General features: G+C 42.1%; 1 protein-coding gene across 4 annotated transcripts in view; it reads right to left on the bottom strand.

Annotated features, from left to right (window-relative positions):
- Positions 1-18,387, bottom strand: part of LOC143930926 (5-hydroxytryptamine receptor 3A-like) — a 75,906-nt gene that overhangs the window by 28,653 nt on the left and 28,866 nt on the right. For all 4 annotated transcript variants that reach the window (XM_077455619.1, XM_077455625.1, XM_077455637.1 and 1 more), the window contains exon 6: positions 4,847-5,007. In XM_077455619.1, the coding sequence (XP_077311745.1) occupies positions 4,847-5,007 (161 nt within the window). The remainder of the gene's footprint in view (positions 1-4,846; positions 5,008-18,387) is intronic.

Below are 18,387 nucleotides of genomic sequence, written 5' to 3'. Positions count from 1 at the left end.
TCAAAGTTTGGTGCCCTCCTGTATATAAACCTTGGTTGGTCTGGTAAAACCCCTCCCAAATGCCTATCACGGCATAAGATATGCCAGTGTTTCTTAGAAATGGATTCAATTTCCTTATATTTGTAGTGGAAATTTGAAATAAATCCCCATTGGTGTTGGTCCCCAGATATTTGAATTTTATCTTTTTTCTTAAAACATTGTTCCCTAGGTACACTTGCTACCTTTTGGATAATTTGATTTACAGTATAGTATTTTCCCTACAAGCCTTTTGGACACATTTCTCTTTAAGGATATTAGCTTGTTTAAAATAATCATCTTGTTCAGTACAATTTTGTTGTATCTTGAGCATTTGTCCCTTAGGGATATTTTTTATCCAAGCAGGGTGGTGCCCACTTCTAACGGACAAGTAACTATTCCGATCAGTCAGTTTAAAGTAGACTGTAGTGCTCAATTTATTTCAAATCTGCTACAGTTATTGGAGAAGGTTGAACTGAACTCCACTTCTATCTCTTACCTGGTTACGGCTGATGTATGCTCATTGTATACTGTTATACAACATGAGGATGCTTTATTAACATTAAATTGGGCAATAAGTAGAAGGGACAATATCCCACACATGCAGAATTTTTTTTAGGACAAGTTTTGGACTATTATATGTCACAATTATTTTTGGTACAAAGGCCAATTCTTCTCACAGCAGGTTGGCGTGGCTCTGGGAGCTAAATTTGCTCCCAGCCTAGCCAGCCTGTTTATGGTTGAATGGGAAGATTGGTATGTGTTCAGTACATCTAGACCCCAAGTAAAATTCTACCGCATATTTATAGATGACCTCCTGTTTATTTGGAAGGGGTCTAAGGAATCGGTGGTGGAATTTTTTGAATATTTAAATAATAATATGAACAATATAGAAAGAACTGTTAATTTCTTGGATGTAACCATTGAGAAAACATTTAATAAATTGAGCACTACAGTCTACTTTAAACCGACTGATCGGAATAGTTACTTGTCCATTAGAAGTGGGCACCATCTGGCTTGGATAAAAATTTCCCTAAGGGACAAATGCTCAGGGTATGACAAAATTGTGCAGAACAAGAGGATTATTTTCAAACAAGCTAATATCCTTCGAGAAATTTGTCTAAAAGTGTTATAGAGAAAATACTATAAATTAAAATATCCAAGAGGTAGCAAGTGTACCTAGGGAACAATGTTTTAGCAAAAAGATGAAATTCAAATTTCTGGTTTTAAACACCATAGTGTGTCCCTACACTTCAAAGAGAAGCATAACCAAGACCCCACTTTATTACAGTTCTGTGGGATATACTGTGTGTTTCCTGCTTGGAGAGGTTCTAATAGGGTACGGGATCTTTCCCAGAGAGAAACTTGTTGGATTTTCCTGTCAAAATGTCTTTTTCCCAGAGGCTTAAACATTGAGGTAGACCTCAACTGCTTCATTAACAATTTTTAATTATAAAAATAGAGTGGTAATCTAGTTTAATGGTTCATTTAAATTACTCTGATATGTGTAATGTAGATCCTTTTTTAAAAAATATTATTTTACTTATTAAGGTTTTTGGAGTTATTTATGCCTTATACTGTAATATTTGAGATATGGAATGGGTAGGGTATTATGTATGCTGTATATATGAGGGAGATGTGGGGACTTACTGTGGCATCCTACTAGTGGATGTATGAGGTTTAACCTGTTTTCCCATGTTTTATATATTATATATGTGCTACCACCATTGAATTTTTATAACCTTGAAAGTTAATCTAATTAGGATTATTATCAGCCATTCGTCCAAACTGAGTTTTTTTATTTTTTATCTTATTTATCTTAAATTTTTACTAGGATATATTCCCCATCAAATCCTTTCTGATTTAGCACAATCTGATGGATTATTTAGTGTGATCGCTGATAAGATTTAGGTGAGCATATATGAATCAGCATGATTACTTGAAAAAAAAAAAAACAGGATGCGAGTTGTATGCTGTATTGTTAAACGTATTGAAGTAAGTTTTGCTAGTTTGCGATATACTTGATTGATAATGTTCCAATTACTGCTGAGGATCTATTCAAAGACCGAGGTATTGTGAACATGGGGACACGAGGTGAGAGCATGAGCTTTTTAGCGATTTCTGTCGACAATTTAATGATAGGGTATAAGAGGGATGATTGCCGTGCCATACAGCCAATCCCATAATTAAATCAGTATGACGAAACATGTCAGGGCCTGGCTGTATGGCAATCCTGTGTAACTTTGATGCTGCACACTGAACTGGGAAGTGGAGATCTGTTCCGAGCCTGAGGGGCGGATGAGAGCATATCTTTTGTCTGCACACCTCGGGTCCACTATACACCGCTGCTATTACCTATTTGAAGAGCTGCTGTGATTTCACTTTTGCTTATAATGAATGTATTTGATGTGAGTGCAAAGTTTGAAGATTCCTGAGTGTTTTAATTAAACTGGTTTTATGTTATTACACTATTTGGAGCACTTTGTTATTTACATGTGGAGAGATCCTGATTGATGTTCACGGTTGGATATTGGATATCACTTAACCCCTCTGTGTGTGGTTGAAAGCGTTTAAGCCAAGAACAACAGTGTAAGGCATTGGAAGCTGGTGAGAGCGTTTTTTGAGGGGAGCGGAATCACTCTCACATACTGGTGTGGTGGAAGAAATGAGAAGACACTATACAAATTCTAATACTGGAAACATTTGTTTATGGACTCTTAATTATAGATAATTTGTTCTCTTATTTGTCACACTTGTTACTGGGTGTTGAATATTCATTGATACATATTTGTCAATATATACTGTATATATATATATATATATATATATATATATATATATATACATACATACATACATATATATATATATATGTATATATATGTTCCACTTATTTATTTTTATTTCATTTTCACTAGAGGGTTAAATATTTTTTCACATACAGTCAGGTCCATAAATATTGGGTCATCCACCACAGTTGTTTTCTGTGGTCTTCCGAGTCTTTTGGTGTCTCTGAGCTCACCAGTGCGCTCTTTCTTTTTAAGGATGTTCCAAACAGTTGATTTGTCCACACCTAATGTTTTTGCTATCTCTCTGATGGGTTTGATTTGTTTTTTCAGCCTCATTAAGGCTTGCTTCATTGATAGTGACAGCTCTTTGGTTCTCATATTGAGAGTTGACAGCAACAGATTCCAAATCCAAATAGCACACTTGAAATGAATTCTGGGCCTTTTATCTGCTCCTTGTAAAGGGGATAATGAGGGAATAACACACACCTGGCCATGGAACAGCTGAGCAGCCAATTGCCCCATTACTTTTGGTCCCTTAAAAAGTGGGAGGCACATATACAAACTGTTGTAATTCCTACACCGTTCACCTGATACCCTCAAATTAAAGCTAAGAGTCTGCAGTTAAAGCAAATCTTGTTTGTTTCATTTCAAATCCATTGTGGTGGAGTATAGAGCCAAAAAGATTAGAATTGTGTTGATGTCCCAATATTTATGGACCTGACTGTAACCAATACTTTGAGTGCATCTCTGCTAAAATTGTACAACTAGATCATGCAATGTTTCCTATTCCTTTTGTCAAAATTGATTTGTGGCAAAATTTGATTCTATTAGTGTTACTGCCCTATTGGAAGGTAAATCCCCATTCAAGTGTCTTCTAGAATTATCCATTATTTGGCTTTGTTTACCTTGCTCTCAGTCCTCACCAAATGTTCAATTTTTGTCTCACCAGATTAAAGATCAATTTTCTATAAGGCTGCATTCACACCTGAGCAAAGCATTTTCCTGTATTTTTTTGCGGCGTTTTTTTACCGCGTTTTACCACGATTTGCCGCGATTTTGTGCAGGGCAAAAGGTCACCAATGTTAAAAGAAGAAAAACGCCCAAATCTGCTCAATTCGAGTGACAAAAAAGGGTCCGGAACTTGTTTGAGCTTCAGGCATTCGGCTTCAGGTGACATGTAGTGGAGATGTGAACCATCTCCATTGAGAATAATAGAATTTTTCCCCTCTAGCGTTTAGTAGCTTCAGACTTCAAGCTACAAAACGCTCAGGTGTGAATGGGGTCTAAGGCTTTTGTGTGTCCCATATGCCTTTTGGAAAAGTCTAAAAAGGATTGGATGTTTTTGTTGTTTAACCCAGATTTGTTGCCATCATTCGTATTTCTACACAGTGTGGGCCATGCTTATAGAGTGTCTATATTAGTTATACCATGGATAGTTTCTTCTGTTTCAGTTCCTTTGGCCTCTTGGTTGTTTTGCTTACTATGGTCCTCATTACCCAGTCACTGAAGTTTAGTGGTTGGCCTACTCTAAGGACATACATAGTTGGGACATATTCTTTATCTGCTGAGGGGGTTATTTTTATAACCCAAATCTTGTTCTTCTCCAAAGCTATATACCAAACCAAAGCTGGCCATACACCGATCTAAATGAAGCTCGTTCAGCAGAGACTGCAGTGTGTGCCTGTACCCACTCAACAGAAATCAATCACTTGATCAACTCCTGTCAAAGTGAAATGCTGGAAAACTTTGAGAATCAGTAGCTGCAGCTGATAAACAGTGTATTCTGACAGCAGCAGGTCCCACTGTCAGAGTTCACTTAATTTGTGTGTATCTGTGGGGAATCTGTTCCATCGGTTATTTATTTTAACAGTGTTCGCACAAATTTTTGCCTGTTCGCAAGTTCTGGTGCGAACCGAACGGGAGAGTGTTTGGCTCATCCCTACATTGCATACTGTAACCCTAAAATGTGGAAAACTCCAAAAGGGGTAAATATTTATGCAGAGCACTGTAAGTGCATAGGAAAAAAAATAGTTATTTCTCACCTCATAAAAGACTGTGCTGAAATTTGCATCATTAACAGGTACTAATTTCGAGTTCACTTTGATGTCTAATAGTATCCAGTCCCCTTTGTTGACAAAAACATTTTTTGATCTTGTGTACACTTCACTTGAATTATATTTTGGAGACATTTCAATATCTTTTACTGTGGAATAGGAAAAGTAAAAGGTGAAATTAGACAACTAGTCATTACTACTTTCGTTTAATTACATAACAGGCATATTTTGTAGTGCTATACAGTGGGGTATGTAAACATACGCATTAAATCCAAAATTGAGCCAATTTTTTAAAGTGGTTGTAACCCTAAAAAAAATACATAAAAATAAAAGAAAACACCCCGTTCCTTTAAAGCATGCTTTGCACAGCAAATGGGCAGTGTCTTTTTTCCTTCTCTAAGCTGTAAAAAGCCAGTTAATCCTGCCTGTTCCTGTGTCCCCCTGTGTGTCCTGACCACGGTAATCAGGGCCAGTGGCGTACCTAGGGTATGGCAGCCATGGCAAGTGCCATGGGCGCCATGGGGGGGGGGGGCGGCAAAAAAGCCGGGCCTGCACAAAAAATGTAGTCTGACTGACCGACCCCTGCGGTCCTCTCACTGCCGCCTCCCGCACTACTCTAGTTCCCGGCGCCGCAACTGGCTTGCTGGAGCGACGCGCTGGCACAGTACAATTGTGACAGGCTCCCGGGCATCCCCCATAACGGCCAATCACTTGGTTCTGGCCAGAGTGACCGCCCAGGTCGCTTACGTTCCCCTAGAGTGACTGGTGGAGGCTCCGCCTAATGCTCCGCCTAATGCTCCGCCTACCTTCCTCTGCGTAGCGACTTCAGCTTCTCTGGGGGTCTCCCAGGCAGGCCCGGACTGCGACAAAAAATAGGCCCGGGCATTTTAGATTGAACAGTAGACTTGTGCACAATGGAAAATTTTGTTTAGTTTCGGTTAGTTGTCATTCGTAAAATACATAATTTCGTTGTTATATTCGTTATGTTACGTTAATACGTTTTCGGATAATTCGTTATTATTCGTAGAGTGTCGAATTCATTCGGTCGTATTCGTTGAAATTCGCTATTTATGTATGTATAGACATTCGTGATAATGATTTGTAGTTTGGAAAGTCGTTTGTTTATTGAATCTTTTAACACACACAATGACAACGTCTCTTCTCTTCGGCTCAAATACAATACAACACCCTTCTAACTCAGTTCTCAGGAATGCACTTTGCCAGTAATCCAACCTCCGGCACAAAATTAATTAGCTGATTGGACTATAAGATTTACTTTGAGCTGACCTTTTGTTTCATTAGATCTTTAAAGAATTACCAAATTCATTTGAATTCATTTGAATTCATTCGAATTCATTTGTTATATTTCTTTCGTATTCGTTGTTATTCATTATTTTTTTATTCGGACATTCGGATGCTTCGATTCGTAGTTTGGAAAGTCGTTTGTTTATTGAATCTTTTAACACACACAATGACAACGTCTCTTCTCCTCGGCTCAAATACAATACAACACCCTTCTAACTCAGTTCTCAGGAATGCACTTTGCCAGTAATCCAACCTCTGACACAAAATTAATTAGCTGATTGGACTATAAGATTTACTTTGAGCTGACCTTTTGTTTCATTAGATCTTTAAAGAATTACCAAATTCATTTGAATTCATTCGAATTCATTCGAATTCATTCGTTATATTTCTTTCGTATTCGTTGTTATTCGTTATTTTTTTATTCGGACATTCGGATGCTTCGATTCGTAGTTTGGAAAGTCGTTTGTTTATTGAATCTTTTAACACACACAATGACAACGTCTCTTCTCCTCGGCTCAAATACAATACAACACCCTTCTAACTCAGTTCTCAGGAATGCACTTTGCCAGTAATCCAACCTCTGACACAAAATTAATTAGCTGATTGGACTATAAGATTTACTTTGAGCTGTGTCCGAATGTCCGAAAGATGCAAAATTCGGCCGAATTTAGATTCGTTACGAAACAAATTGCACAAGCCTATTGAACAGACAACCTTCCAGGGACGGGGGTGGGGGGTTTGGTAGACATTAGCGGGGGTGGCTGGTGTTGGTCCTCCACACTGTAATGTGCAGGGACACGGTGATATAAAGGGAACTGCACTAAAAAGGGCACTGCAATTATTACAGTGCCCTTTTACGGGGCAGTCCCCTTTATATTATAGTGTCCCAGTCCTATTGTGGCCATGCCAGTACTGTCTGTCTCCTATTGTGTCCATGGCCCAGTGACACTGACCTGCTCTCTGGCGGTGCGGTAGAGCGTGTCTCTCTCTCTGGTTGTGCAGGTACAGTGTGGCTTTTTTTCTGGTGGTGTGGTACAGCGTGGCTCCCTCTGGTGGCGCGGGTACAGGACGGCTCCCTCTGGTGCTGCGGGTACAGGGTGGCTCCCTCTGGTGCTGCGGGTACAGGGTGGCTCCCTCTGGGGGTGCGGTGCAGCCTCGCTCTCTCTGGGGGTGCAGTGCAGCCTCGCTCTCTCTGGGGGTGCGGTGTAGCCTCGCTCTCTCTGGGGGTGCGGTGCAGCATCGCTCTCTCTGGTGGTGCGGTGCAGCGTCACTCTCTCTGGTGGTGCGGTGCAGCGTGGCTCTCTCTCTCTGGTTGTGCTGGGGCTATTAGTTCCCCCAGCACAGTCCTCTGTTTCATTTGCCATGTCTCCTGTAGTAGCTGCTACAAGCACTCCTCAGCTTGTTTCTGGGTTTTCTCTTTCACCCCAGCAGAGTGCATGCTGGGAACTGTAGTCTGCTCCCTGCTGAGACCAATGGTGCCATGTTTCTCTGGGACTACATTTCCCATGATGCCCCTCTAGTTTCTTCTGATTAGACCTCTGTTTTGGCCAATGGGGAGGGAAAGCGACCATATAGGAACGCCTTCTCTTCCCCTGCTGCCGACGTGAGAAGGGGAGGGGGAGCGAGGGGGTAATAGTGACAGCAGCAGCTTTCCCCACCGTGCGGACACCCATGGCTGGAGGAGGAGAGCGGAACTGTCAGCACGGCGCTGAGGCTGAGCTGTGTGTGAGAAAGACACACAGCACAGCCCATGCAGCCGCCAGTTCCGCATGACACAGGCACGGCCGTTTGGCGCTAGGGGAGCGGCAGCCGTGGCCTGTGTTACCCACGATCAGGCCGTGGCCGCCGCTTACCTCCCGCTGTGCGGCCTGATCATCAACAGGCCACGGGCGGCCCCGGCCCACCGGGCAAATGCCCGGTCTGCCCTATGGCCAGTCCGGGCCTGCTCCCAGGTCTGTGTGACGTGCTGACACCGGTGCTGTGACCTGGAGGGAAGGAAAAGATGGAGGCTGGAGACCAGACATCAGTAGGGAGAAGAGAAAGCATTGGACCCCCCCCCCCCCCCCCCACCAAGCAGCAGCAGCAGCAGGTACTATTACAGCAGCACAATCTTGATCTTTATGTGTGCTGATGTTACTGTATTTATGGGTGCTGATGTTACCGCATTTATTTATGGGTGCTGATGTTACTGCATTTATTTATGTGTGTGGATGTTACCGTATTTATGGGGGCTGATGTTGCTGTATTTATGTGTGCTGATGTTACCACATTTATGGGTGCTCATGTTACTGTATTTATGGGGTCTGGTAAGGCCGCATTTATGGGGGCTGATGTTACTGTATTTATGGATGCTGATGTTACTGTATTTATGGGGGCTGATGTTACTTTATTTATGGGTGCTGATGTTACTGCATTTATTTATGGGTGCTGATGTTACTGCATTTTTTTATGGGTGCTGATGTTACTGTATTTGTGTACTGATGCTTCCGCATTTATGGGTGCTGATGTTACTGTCAGGGCCGTCTTTAATATTGATTGGACCCTGGGCAAAACTTTTCTTGGGCCTCCACCCCCCATGCAGTTTTACTCTCCACCTGCTCTGAGACATACAATAAATAGCAGCTAGACTCAAGATCAGTTTACTGAATCAGATCAGGCAGCTATTGCGATTGGTTGCCAGAGGTTACAGTGTATCATTACCGCTCACTGACTGGTTGCTAGAGGTTACAGCACACATTACAGCTCACTGATTAGTTGCTACAGGTTACAGCACATGATTTCTGCTTGTTGAGATTACTGTACAGTAATACTGCTCACTGATTCATTGCTAGATGTTACAGCACATCATCTCCTCACTCCAGGGGTCATGCTATACATATGGATGCCGCCTTTATTTACATATCTATGCAGCTATTTACATATGAATGCTAGTTATTTACATGTAAACACAGGGTCTGCAGGTGAGTCATCTGTACACAACAATAGGGCAGAGCTGGGCAGCATTAGTAGCAACACTTCACACTGAGATATCAGGACACAGCAAGAGACAAGGAAATTTAAACTGGGATAGTTGGCAAGTATGAGGCAGCTGCTTTGGGCCCCACAACAATGACAGGGCCCAGGGCAGCTGCCCATTTTGCCTTGCCTTAAAAACGGCCCTGGTTACTGTATTTATGGGGGCTGGTAAGGCCGCATTTATGGGGGCTGATGTTACTGCATTTATGGGTGCTGATGTTACTGTATTTATGGGTGCTGATGCTACCGCATTTATGGGGGCTGATGTTACCGCATTTATTTATGGGTGCTGATGTTACCGCATTTATTTATGGGTGCTAATGTTACCGCATTTATGGGTGCAGATGTTACTGCATTTATGGGTGCTGATGTTACCGCATTTATATGGGCTGATGTTACCGTATTTATGGGTGCTGATGTTACCGTATTTATGGGGGCGGATGTTACTGCATTTATTTATGGGTGCTGATGTTAAAGAATTTATGGGGGCTGATGTTACTGTATTTATGGGTGCTGATGTTACCGCATTTATTTATGTGTGCTGATGTTACCGCATTTATGGGTGCTGATGTTAAAGCATTTATGGGTGCTGATGTTACTGCATTTATAGGGGCTGATGTTACCGTATTTATGGGTGCTGATGTTACCGTATTTATGGGGGCTGATGTTACTGCATTTATGGGTGCTGATGTTACCGCATTTATAGGGGCTGATATTACCGTATTTATGGGGGCTAATGTTACCGCATTTATGGGGTAACATGAATTGTAATTTTTTTTAACTGTTTTTTTTTGTTAAGGTTATCTGAAAGATGGGTTTCAAATGTTTTGACAGGGGTGCAGTTTTAGTTCTTGCCATGGGTGGCATTTTCACTATATACGCATCTGATCAGGGCTGCTGACCCCCAATTACTGTGGTCAGTTACCGCATGATGGGGGCTGATGTTACTGCATTTATGGATGCTGATGTTACCGTATTTATGGGGCTGATGTCACCACATTTATAGGGGCTGATGTTACCGTATTTATGGGTGCTGATATTACCGCATTTATGGGGGCTGATGTTACTGCATTTATGGGTGCTGATGTTACCGCATTTATAGGGGCTGATGTTACCGTATTTATGGGTGCTGATGTTACCGTATTTATGGGTGCTGATGTTACCGCATTTATGGGGTAACATGAATTGTAATTTTGTTAACTGTTTTTTTTTGTTAAGGTTATCTGAAAGATGGGTTTCAAATGTTTTGACAGGGGCGCAGTTTTAGTTCTTGCCATGGGTGCCATTTTCACTAGATACGCATCTGATCAGGGCTGCTGACCCCCGATTACTGTGGTCAGTTTAGGTGCCTCTGTCATCCCGCAGCACTCCTCTCTTCCCTCCTCTCCCTGTCAACTCCTGTGTTGTGAGCGGCCCCTCCCTTTCTATCGCTATTCCAAGCGGCAGTAAAGCAACTGCTCACAATTAGACCCCTTTCACACTGGGGCAGTTTTCAGGTGCTTTAGCACTAGAAATGGCCTCTGCAAAGCGCCTGAAAACCGCCTCCTATTCATTGCACAGTGTCTTTTCACACTGGGGTGGTGCGCTTGCTGGATGTATTACAAAAAGTCCTGCAAGCAGCATCTATGGGGTTGTTTGGGAGCACTGTATTTAGCGCTGCCAAAACGCCCTGCCCATTGCACTGGATGGCCAGTGCTTTGAAAGCACCGCCAAACTAGATTTTATACCATTTTTTGGGTTAAGAGCACCCTGCTCGCGATCAGATTAATACGTTTCAATGGAGGAACACACGGGGATGTGATGTCAGAGCGCTGGGGGAGGAGCCTGACGCGGCGTCTTTGAGGGCCGAGGAGAGACCGGCATCTGCGGTGGTGGATGAGCTGGATGGCCGGGGACACAGCGCAGAGGCCCCCCCCCGCTAAGACGATCGCACGGAGTGAGCTTCAGCTACAATGGTGAGCGATGGAGGCGGGTGAGAGCGGCCCCCCTCCCTCTGGACAAGAGGAGCACTACAGAGTGGTATCCACTATAGCAGGGAATGGACGGAGGCTGGTGAGAGCAGGCTGGAGAAAGCAGGCTGGTGAGAGCAGCCCCCCCCCCGGACGAGAGAAACTGAATGGGACAGTGATCGGCGGTGACTGCAGAGAGACCTCCTGCCCCCCTCTCTACCCTACCTCCTGCACCCCCCTTCCCCCGGATGGGCTCCATATTCTATGTCTGTTGGTGACAGTCAGACAGGACCATTCATTAACCGATGGGACAGAACAGACAGAACGGGCTGTTGGGACATGGACAGTGAGGTAAAGGAATGTTTTTTTTTAAGTTACCTATGGAATGCAGAGACAATGTCTATACAGTAAATGCGCAGATATGCACAGATATGAATGGATAAAGTTATAGAACCTGTGGGGTAAAAAGGAATTGTTATTAAACCATATCCCGGAGAAAAGAAGGTTTATATCCTTGCTATCTTTCCTAAAGTACCTGTGTTAAAGGTGGAAGTGAAAGGAGTAGACAATCGACAATCGATTGACAACTGATTGATTGGAAAAGGCTCCCCTGATGCACCTTCCGTTAAATATATATCAATGGTTTAAAAGAGACGGCTTAAAGTTGTATATTGCATGAGATAAGCATTGCGATCTAAGACATATATGTGTAACCTGAGTACAGTCATATGCATTATATTATCCCTGCATAAATATAAGGTACAGGTTCCCTCGATTTTTAAAGAGACGGCTGGGTCTCAAGGAAGAGAGGCTCTTTTCTGTAAACAATAAAAACCAACAAAAATAATTACAATAAGGAAAGGGGGAGGGGAAGGAGGAAAAATATTATACATTCCTGAGGGTCAACTATTTAGGGAGGCAAGAGGAGAAAGCAAGAGGGGGTGCAAGCCCAAAAGGAAAATGAAAGGTCGATCCCAAAAAGTAACAGAACCCAAAACCCCCAGAGAGAGCTTAAACTCAAATACAAACGAAGCTCAATCCAGAAATATTTAACAACTAAAGAAGGGAACACTAGAAGCCCAAGTATGGAAAAAAAAACAGTCCAGACAACTAAAGGTGCAAGAAAAGAGGCAGCTAAATTAAAGGGGGCTCAAGGAGAGAAGATGCAGGAGAGCATGGGAACAGAGATGGAGACTACAGAGGGGGAAGACCTGAGAAGTGAATCCCTAATGCCCACTAAACTGGATATGTTAGCAATGTTTGAGAGAATGGAAAACTTGATTCAAAGTGAGGTCTCTAATGTACGTATGGACCTGGGACACTTTTTAAAGAGGGTAGAAGAGATAGAAGAAAAAACAGAGAGACAAACACTGGAGATAGCTGGGTTAAAAACACAAATGAAAGAGCTACAAATACAACAAAGTGAATGTTATTACAAAATGGAAGCGCAAGAAAATCAAAACAGGCGCCAAAACTTAAGGATAAGGGCTATACCAGAACAAAATGGAGAAAACCTGGAGGAAAAGATGAAGGAGATATTTACCCCCCTATTAGAGAGAGGAGAGGCAGAAAAGATAAAAATAGAGTACACAGAGTAAGGAAACCACCTGGACTAAAAGGACACGCCACGGGATGTGCTTATTAAGTTTCACGAGTACTCAGATAAAGAAAAAATATGGAATAACCTAAGGAAGGGACTCCCTCTACAGTACGAACAACGACTTTACAAGTGTTCGCGGACCTATCAGCAGAAACCTTAATAAGTAGAAGAAAGCTCAAACCATTGTTGGACCAATTAAGAGAACTAAACATTAGATATAGCTGGGGGTTTCCCACACCATTGATAGTGCATAAGGAGGGGAAGACAACAAGGTTGAGATTTTTAGAAGAAGTACAGGATTTTTGTAAAAGCCTACAGATTCCAATGCCAAAAGTGTATGAAGGGTTGATAAGGGAGGAGCTGCCGGGGGGAGGAGGGGGGTGGCAGGCGGTGTGGGGGGGGAGGGAAAGGGAAAGGGAAGAAGTATTAAAAAGACCGCTCTGAAGCTATAGAAGCATATTGATATTGAAAATGGTGGAGGAACTCTTCTGGGGGGGGGGGGGTTATCAGGGAAGGGTCTCTCTAGGAAGGTCCGCTCCACCCTCTTCGCCCTGGGATCTTAGGACCCGCGGGGGGGATGGACACGGGGCACCGGGTTGGGGTCTCCACCTCAGGGGAGGAGGTGCAGACACCAGGATGGGGATATATCCAGGTTGGTGGCACGAGGTCCGGAGGTGGGCCGTGGGGGGGGGGGGTGGGGGGGGAAGGGAGGGATGAGAATAACCTATAGCTCAAGACCTCATGTAAAAAGGGAACTATCCGGGTTCTAGTATGATAATAGTAAATTGTGTGTCGTATAACCTGAGGGGTCTGAACGCAGCAAACAAACGGTTTAAGATATTGAGAGAATTGGAGCAACTTAACGCAGAGGTTGTGCTCTTTACAGGAAACGCACTTAACCCATGAAAGTAAAATAAGATTGTATTCCCCAAGGTACCCGATGGTTCTATGGAGACTCAGTTTCAAGTAGAACAAAGGGGGTAGCCGTGGGGCTGGGCCAGGATATACAATTTAAGGTAGAGGGTAGGATTGGGGACCCGGAAGGGAGGTTCCTGTTTTTAAAAGGGAAATTATGGGGAATAAAATATACCTTGGCAAACATATATAGCCCAAACAAGAACCCAATAACCTATCTGAGAAAGATACTGGGAAAACTCTGGGATTTTAAGGAGGGGAGGGTGATTGTGGCAGGAGACCTAAATTTTCAGATGAATCCGAGACTGGATAGTTCATCTCATGCACAGGAGACGGGGGAACGCACAGCGGAATGGAATTAAACAACAGATGGCTGAGTTTCAGCTGATAGATGTGTGGAGGATGCAATACCAGAAGAAACGAGATTATTCGTTCTACTCCCCTGTGCATGGGACGTACACCAGGATAGATTACTGGCTGGTGGAACACCAGCTATTGGAGAAAGTGGTGGATACGGACATCGGAATCAGGACCCTGTCAGACCACGCACCCATAACTATGAGAATTAAAATCCCAGAGGTAAAGAAACCCCCGTTTACCTGGAAACTCAATAAAGAATTATTAGATGTAGAAGGAGAGGAAATAATAAGAAAGGAGTTGGAATTTTTTTTTGCCTCAAATGGGAAGGGTGAGGCGGCGGAGAATATATTATGGGAGGCCCACAAGGCTTACATAAGAGGAATATATATTTCCCTTGGGGAAAAAAGAAAAAAAGAAAGGAATAATAAGGTAAAGGAATTAAGAGAAGAAATCAGAAGATTAGAATTAAAACACAAAATAGAGAAACAGAATGGACAAGGAAAGATACAGGTGCTACAATGGAATTTAGCTATTAAAAAATTAGAGCTAGAGGAAATAATAGAGCAAGAAGTAAGGAGAGAATATTAAAAAATAGCGAAAGAGCGATATATGTGGGGAAATAAGAATGGTAAGAGCTTAGCTAGGATACTTAGGAAAAAGAAAGCAAAAAATTTTATTGAGAAAATACTAGATAAAAATAATGAGACCAAGTATAAGACTAAAGATTTAGCGAAGGTATTTAGAGAATACTATGAGCAATTATATTGGGTCAGAAAAAAGGAGACAGAACAACAAGAGAACATCAGAAGGGGGAAAATTAAAGAATACATAATAAACGCGCAGTACGGAGCAGTACGGAGATTTATCAAACTTTAAAATAATCTCAAAGAAAACAGAAGTGTTAAATGTCAATACGAGCAATAGGGAAGAACAGGATATTAAGGGTGAATTTCCCTTCCTGTGGAAGAAGGAAATTAAATATGTAGGCATAAAGTTGGCAGCCTCATTAAAGAAAATCTATGAGATAAATTATATTCCCCTGCTGGATGAAGTAAGAGAAGGCACGAAAAAAATAATGATGAAACCATTGTCCTGGTTTGGCCGGATAAACGCCCTTAAGATGATCATACAACCAAAAATATTATACAAGTTACAGATGTTACCCATATATATCCCTCCAGTCTATTTCAATATCATTAAATCCTTAATAACCAAGCTCATTTGGAAAAATAAGAAGCCTAGAATAGCCTTAAAGGTATTACAATTGGGAAAAGAGGGGGGAGGTTTAAAGGTACCGGATTTTAAGAAATACTATGAATCTATAGTGTTAACATGGGTGGCGGAGTGGACAAAACTAGATAATGAAAAGAGATGGGTGGCAATAAAACACAGCTCTGCAGAGACACGATTAGGAAAGGAAATTTGGATACCCCCAAAACATAGATCACTAATACCAACAATACTTGCACTCACAAAAAACGTTTTAGAATATGGGATGGAATTCACAAACATAATAAATGGAAATACAATTCCCCATTAATGGCATTAAAAGAAAATAATCTATTTCCACCGGGGAAGAGCACTATGGGAGGACATTGGATTAGAAGAGAAGACATTCAATTGAGACACATAATAAAAGCGGGCAAAATAATCACTTTAGAAACACACAGGAGTATATGGATATAGATGTATGGCGGTACCTCCAGCTCAGACATTTTGTCTCATCATTGCCACAACCGTTGAAAAGTGGAGAAGACCTTAATGTTCTAGAGCGGATGTGCGAAGGGAAAATAATAAGGGTAAACATCTCACAGATATATAAGATGCTGGGAGGAATGGATGAAATGGAGGTACCTATCTATATAAAAAACACACGAGACATCTAAAAATCCTAACACAATAGAAATTAATTACAAAAGCCTTGTTAGGTGGTATAGGACACCAGATATGATGATGAGATACCAAGAAGATCAACTCGGGACGTGCTGGAGAGGGTGTGGACAACAAGGGAGTGCGGCACACATTTGGTGGGAATGCCCAAAAATTAGAAAGTTCTGGAGGGAAATATTAGCTCTGATAAAAACAATAGCAGGAACTCGGGTACTAGAAAATCCTTGGACATGTCTCTTCCACGGTACAGACACCCCAACTCAAAAGTATAAAGAGGCCCTCATAGGACATTTAATAAAGGCGACAAAGAGCTTGATTCCAAAAAATTGGAGACAGGTGGAAGCCCCAAAACTGAGGGAATGGATAGAAAAAGTAGAGGATATGTATAGAATGGAGGAATGGGAAGAGGACGAGGAGAGTGGAAAAACTAAATTCCGAAAGAAATGGGAACAATGGAAACTGTTTAAATTAATGAAGAAATATAATGAGGCAGTAGGATTATGGGGGGGGGGGGGGCATTTTAAAATGCATATATATATGTATATTATGTTTTATAATTTTTGTATGGAAAAAAATATACTAAATAAAGAATAAAAAAAAGGAAAAAAAAAGCACCCTGCTCGCAGCCGAAAAGCAGCGCTTTACCGTTAACTGCCGGGCGTCTCATTGTTAAAAGGGGCTTTCTGCCAGCCCCTCTGTTAGGAAAAAATGTACTATACTGCATTTGTGCTTTTTTTTTTAAATTCTTCTAAATGCCTTATTTCACCTCGCCAATCAGTGGTCACGTGAAAGCCTGGCAGACATCAGAGGGAGATCTCAGCCCCTCTGTAGTACATAAAGTACATACTTTATGAGGAAGAGAGCTAGGGGCGGTCACTTGACCACTGATCGGTGAGGTGAAATAAGGTATTTAGAAGAAGAATTTAAAAAAGCACAAACACTGTATAGTACAGTGCCTTGCGAAAGTATTCGGCCCCCTTGAACTTTTCAACCTTTTGCCACATTTCAGGCTTCAAACATAAAGATATAAAATTTTTATTTTTTGTGAAGAATCACCAACAAGTGGGACACAATTGTGAAGTGGAACAAAATCTATTGGATTTTTGAAACTTTTTTAACTAATAAAAAAATGAAAAGTGGGGCGTGCAAAATTATTCGGCCCCCTTGCGTTAATACTTTGTAGAGCCACCTTTTGCTGCGATTACAGCTGCAAGTCGCTTGGGGTATGTCTCTATCAGTTTTGCACATCGAGAGACTGAAATTCTTGCCCATTCTTCCTTGCAAAACAGCTCAAGCTCAGTGAGGTTGGATGGAGAGCGTTTGTGAACAGCAGTTTTCAGCTCTTTCCACAGATTCTCGATTGGATTCAGGTCTGGACTTTGACTTGGCCATTCTAACACCTGGATTCCCCTCAATTTTAACCATCTTCCCTGTCCCCGCTGAAGAAAAGCAGGCCCAAACCATGATGCTGCCACCACCATGTTTGACAGTGGGGATGGTGTGTTGAGGGTGATGAGCTGTGTTGCTTTTACGCCAAACATATCGTTTTGCATTGTGGGCAAAAAGTTAGATTTTGGTTTCATCTGACCAGAGCACCTTCTTCCACATGTTTGGTGTGTCTCCCAGGTGGCTTGTGGCAAACTTTAGACGAGACTTTTTATGGATATCTTTGAGAAATGGCTTTCTTCTTGCCACTCTTCCATAAAGGCCAGATTTGTGCACTGTACGACTGATTGTTGTCCTATGGACCGACTCTCCCACCTCAGCTGTAGTTCTCTGCAGTTCATCCAGAGTGATCATGGGCCTCTTGGCTGCATCTCTGATCAGTCTTCTCCTTGTCTGAGCTGAAAGTTTAGAGGGACGGCCAGGTCTTGGTAGATTTGCAGTGGTCTGATACTCCTTCCATTTCAAAATGATCGCTTGCACAGTGCTCCTTGGGATGTTTAAAGCTTGGGAAATCTTTTTGTATCCAAATCCAGCTTTAAACTTCTCCACAACAGTATTACGGACCTGCCTGGTGTGTTCCTTGGTCTTCATGATGCTCTCTGCGCTTTCAACAGAACCCTGAGTCTATCACAGAGCAGGTGCATTTATACAAAGACTTGATTACACACAGGTGGATTCTATTTATCACCATCAGTCATTTAGGACAACATTGGATCATTCAGAGATCCTCGCTGAACTTCTGGAGTGAGTTTGCTGCACTGAAAGTAAAGGGGCCGAATAATTTTGCACGCACCAATTTTCTGGTTTTTATTTGCTAAAAAAGTTTAAATTATCCAATAGATTTCGTTCCACTTCACAATTGTGTCCCACTTGTTGGTGATTCTTCACAAAAAATAAAAATTTTATATCTTTATGTTTGAAGCCTGAAATGTGGCAAAAGATTGAAAAGTTCAAAGGGGCCGAATACTTTCACAAGGCACTGTACATTTAGTCATAGCAGAGGGGCTGGCAGTGATTGTTAGCACTGCCTTTACAATCCCTTTAAGTAG

This window comes from Lithobates pipiens, unplaced genomic scaffold, assembly GCF_037356315.1.
Source record: "Lithobates pipiens isolate NorthernLeopardFrog02 unplaced genomic scaffold, aLitPip1_a1.2 Scaffold_10, whole genome shotgun sequence".
Lineage (NCBI taxonomy): Eukaryota > Metazoa > Chordata > Amphibia > Anura > Ranidae > Lithobates > Lithobates pipiens.
The sequence above is the reverse complement of the archived record's forward strand: the minus strand, read 5'-3'. Positions and strand labels throughout refer to the sequence as shown.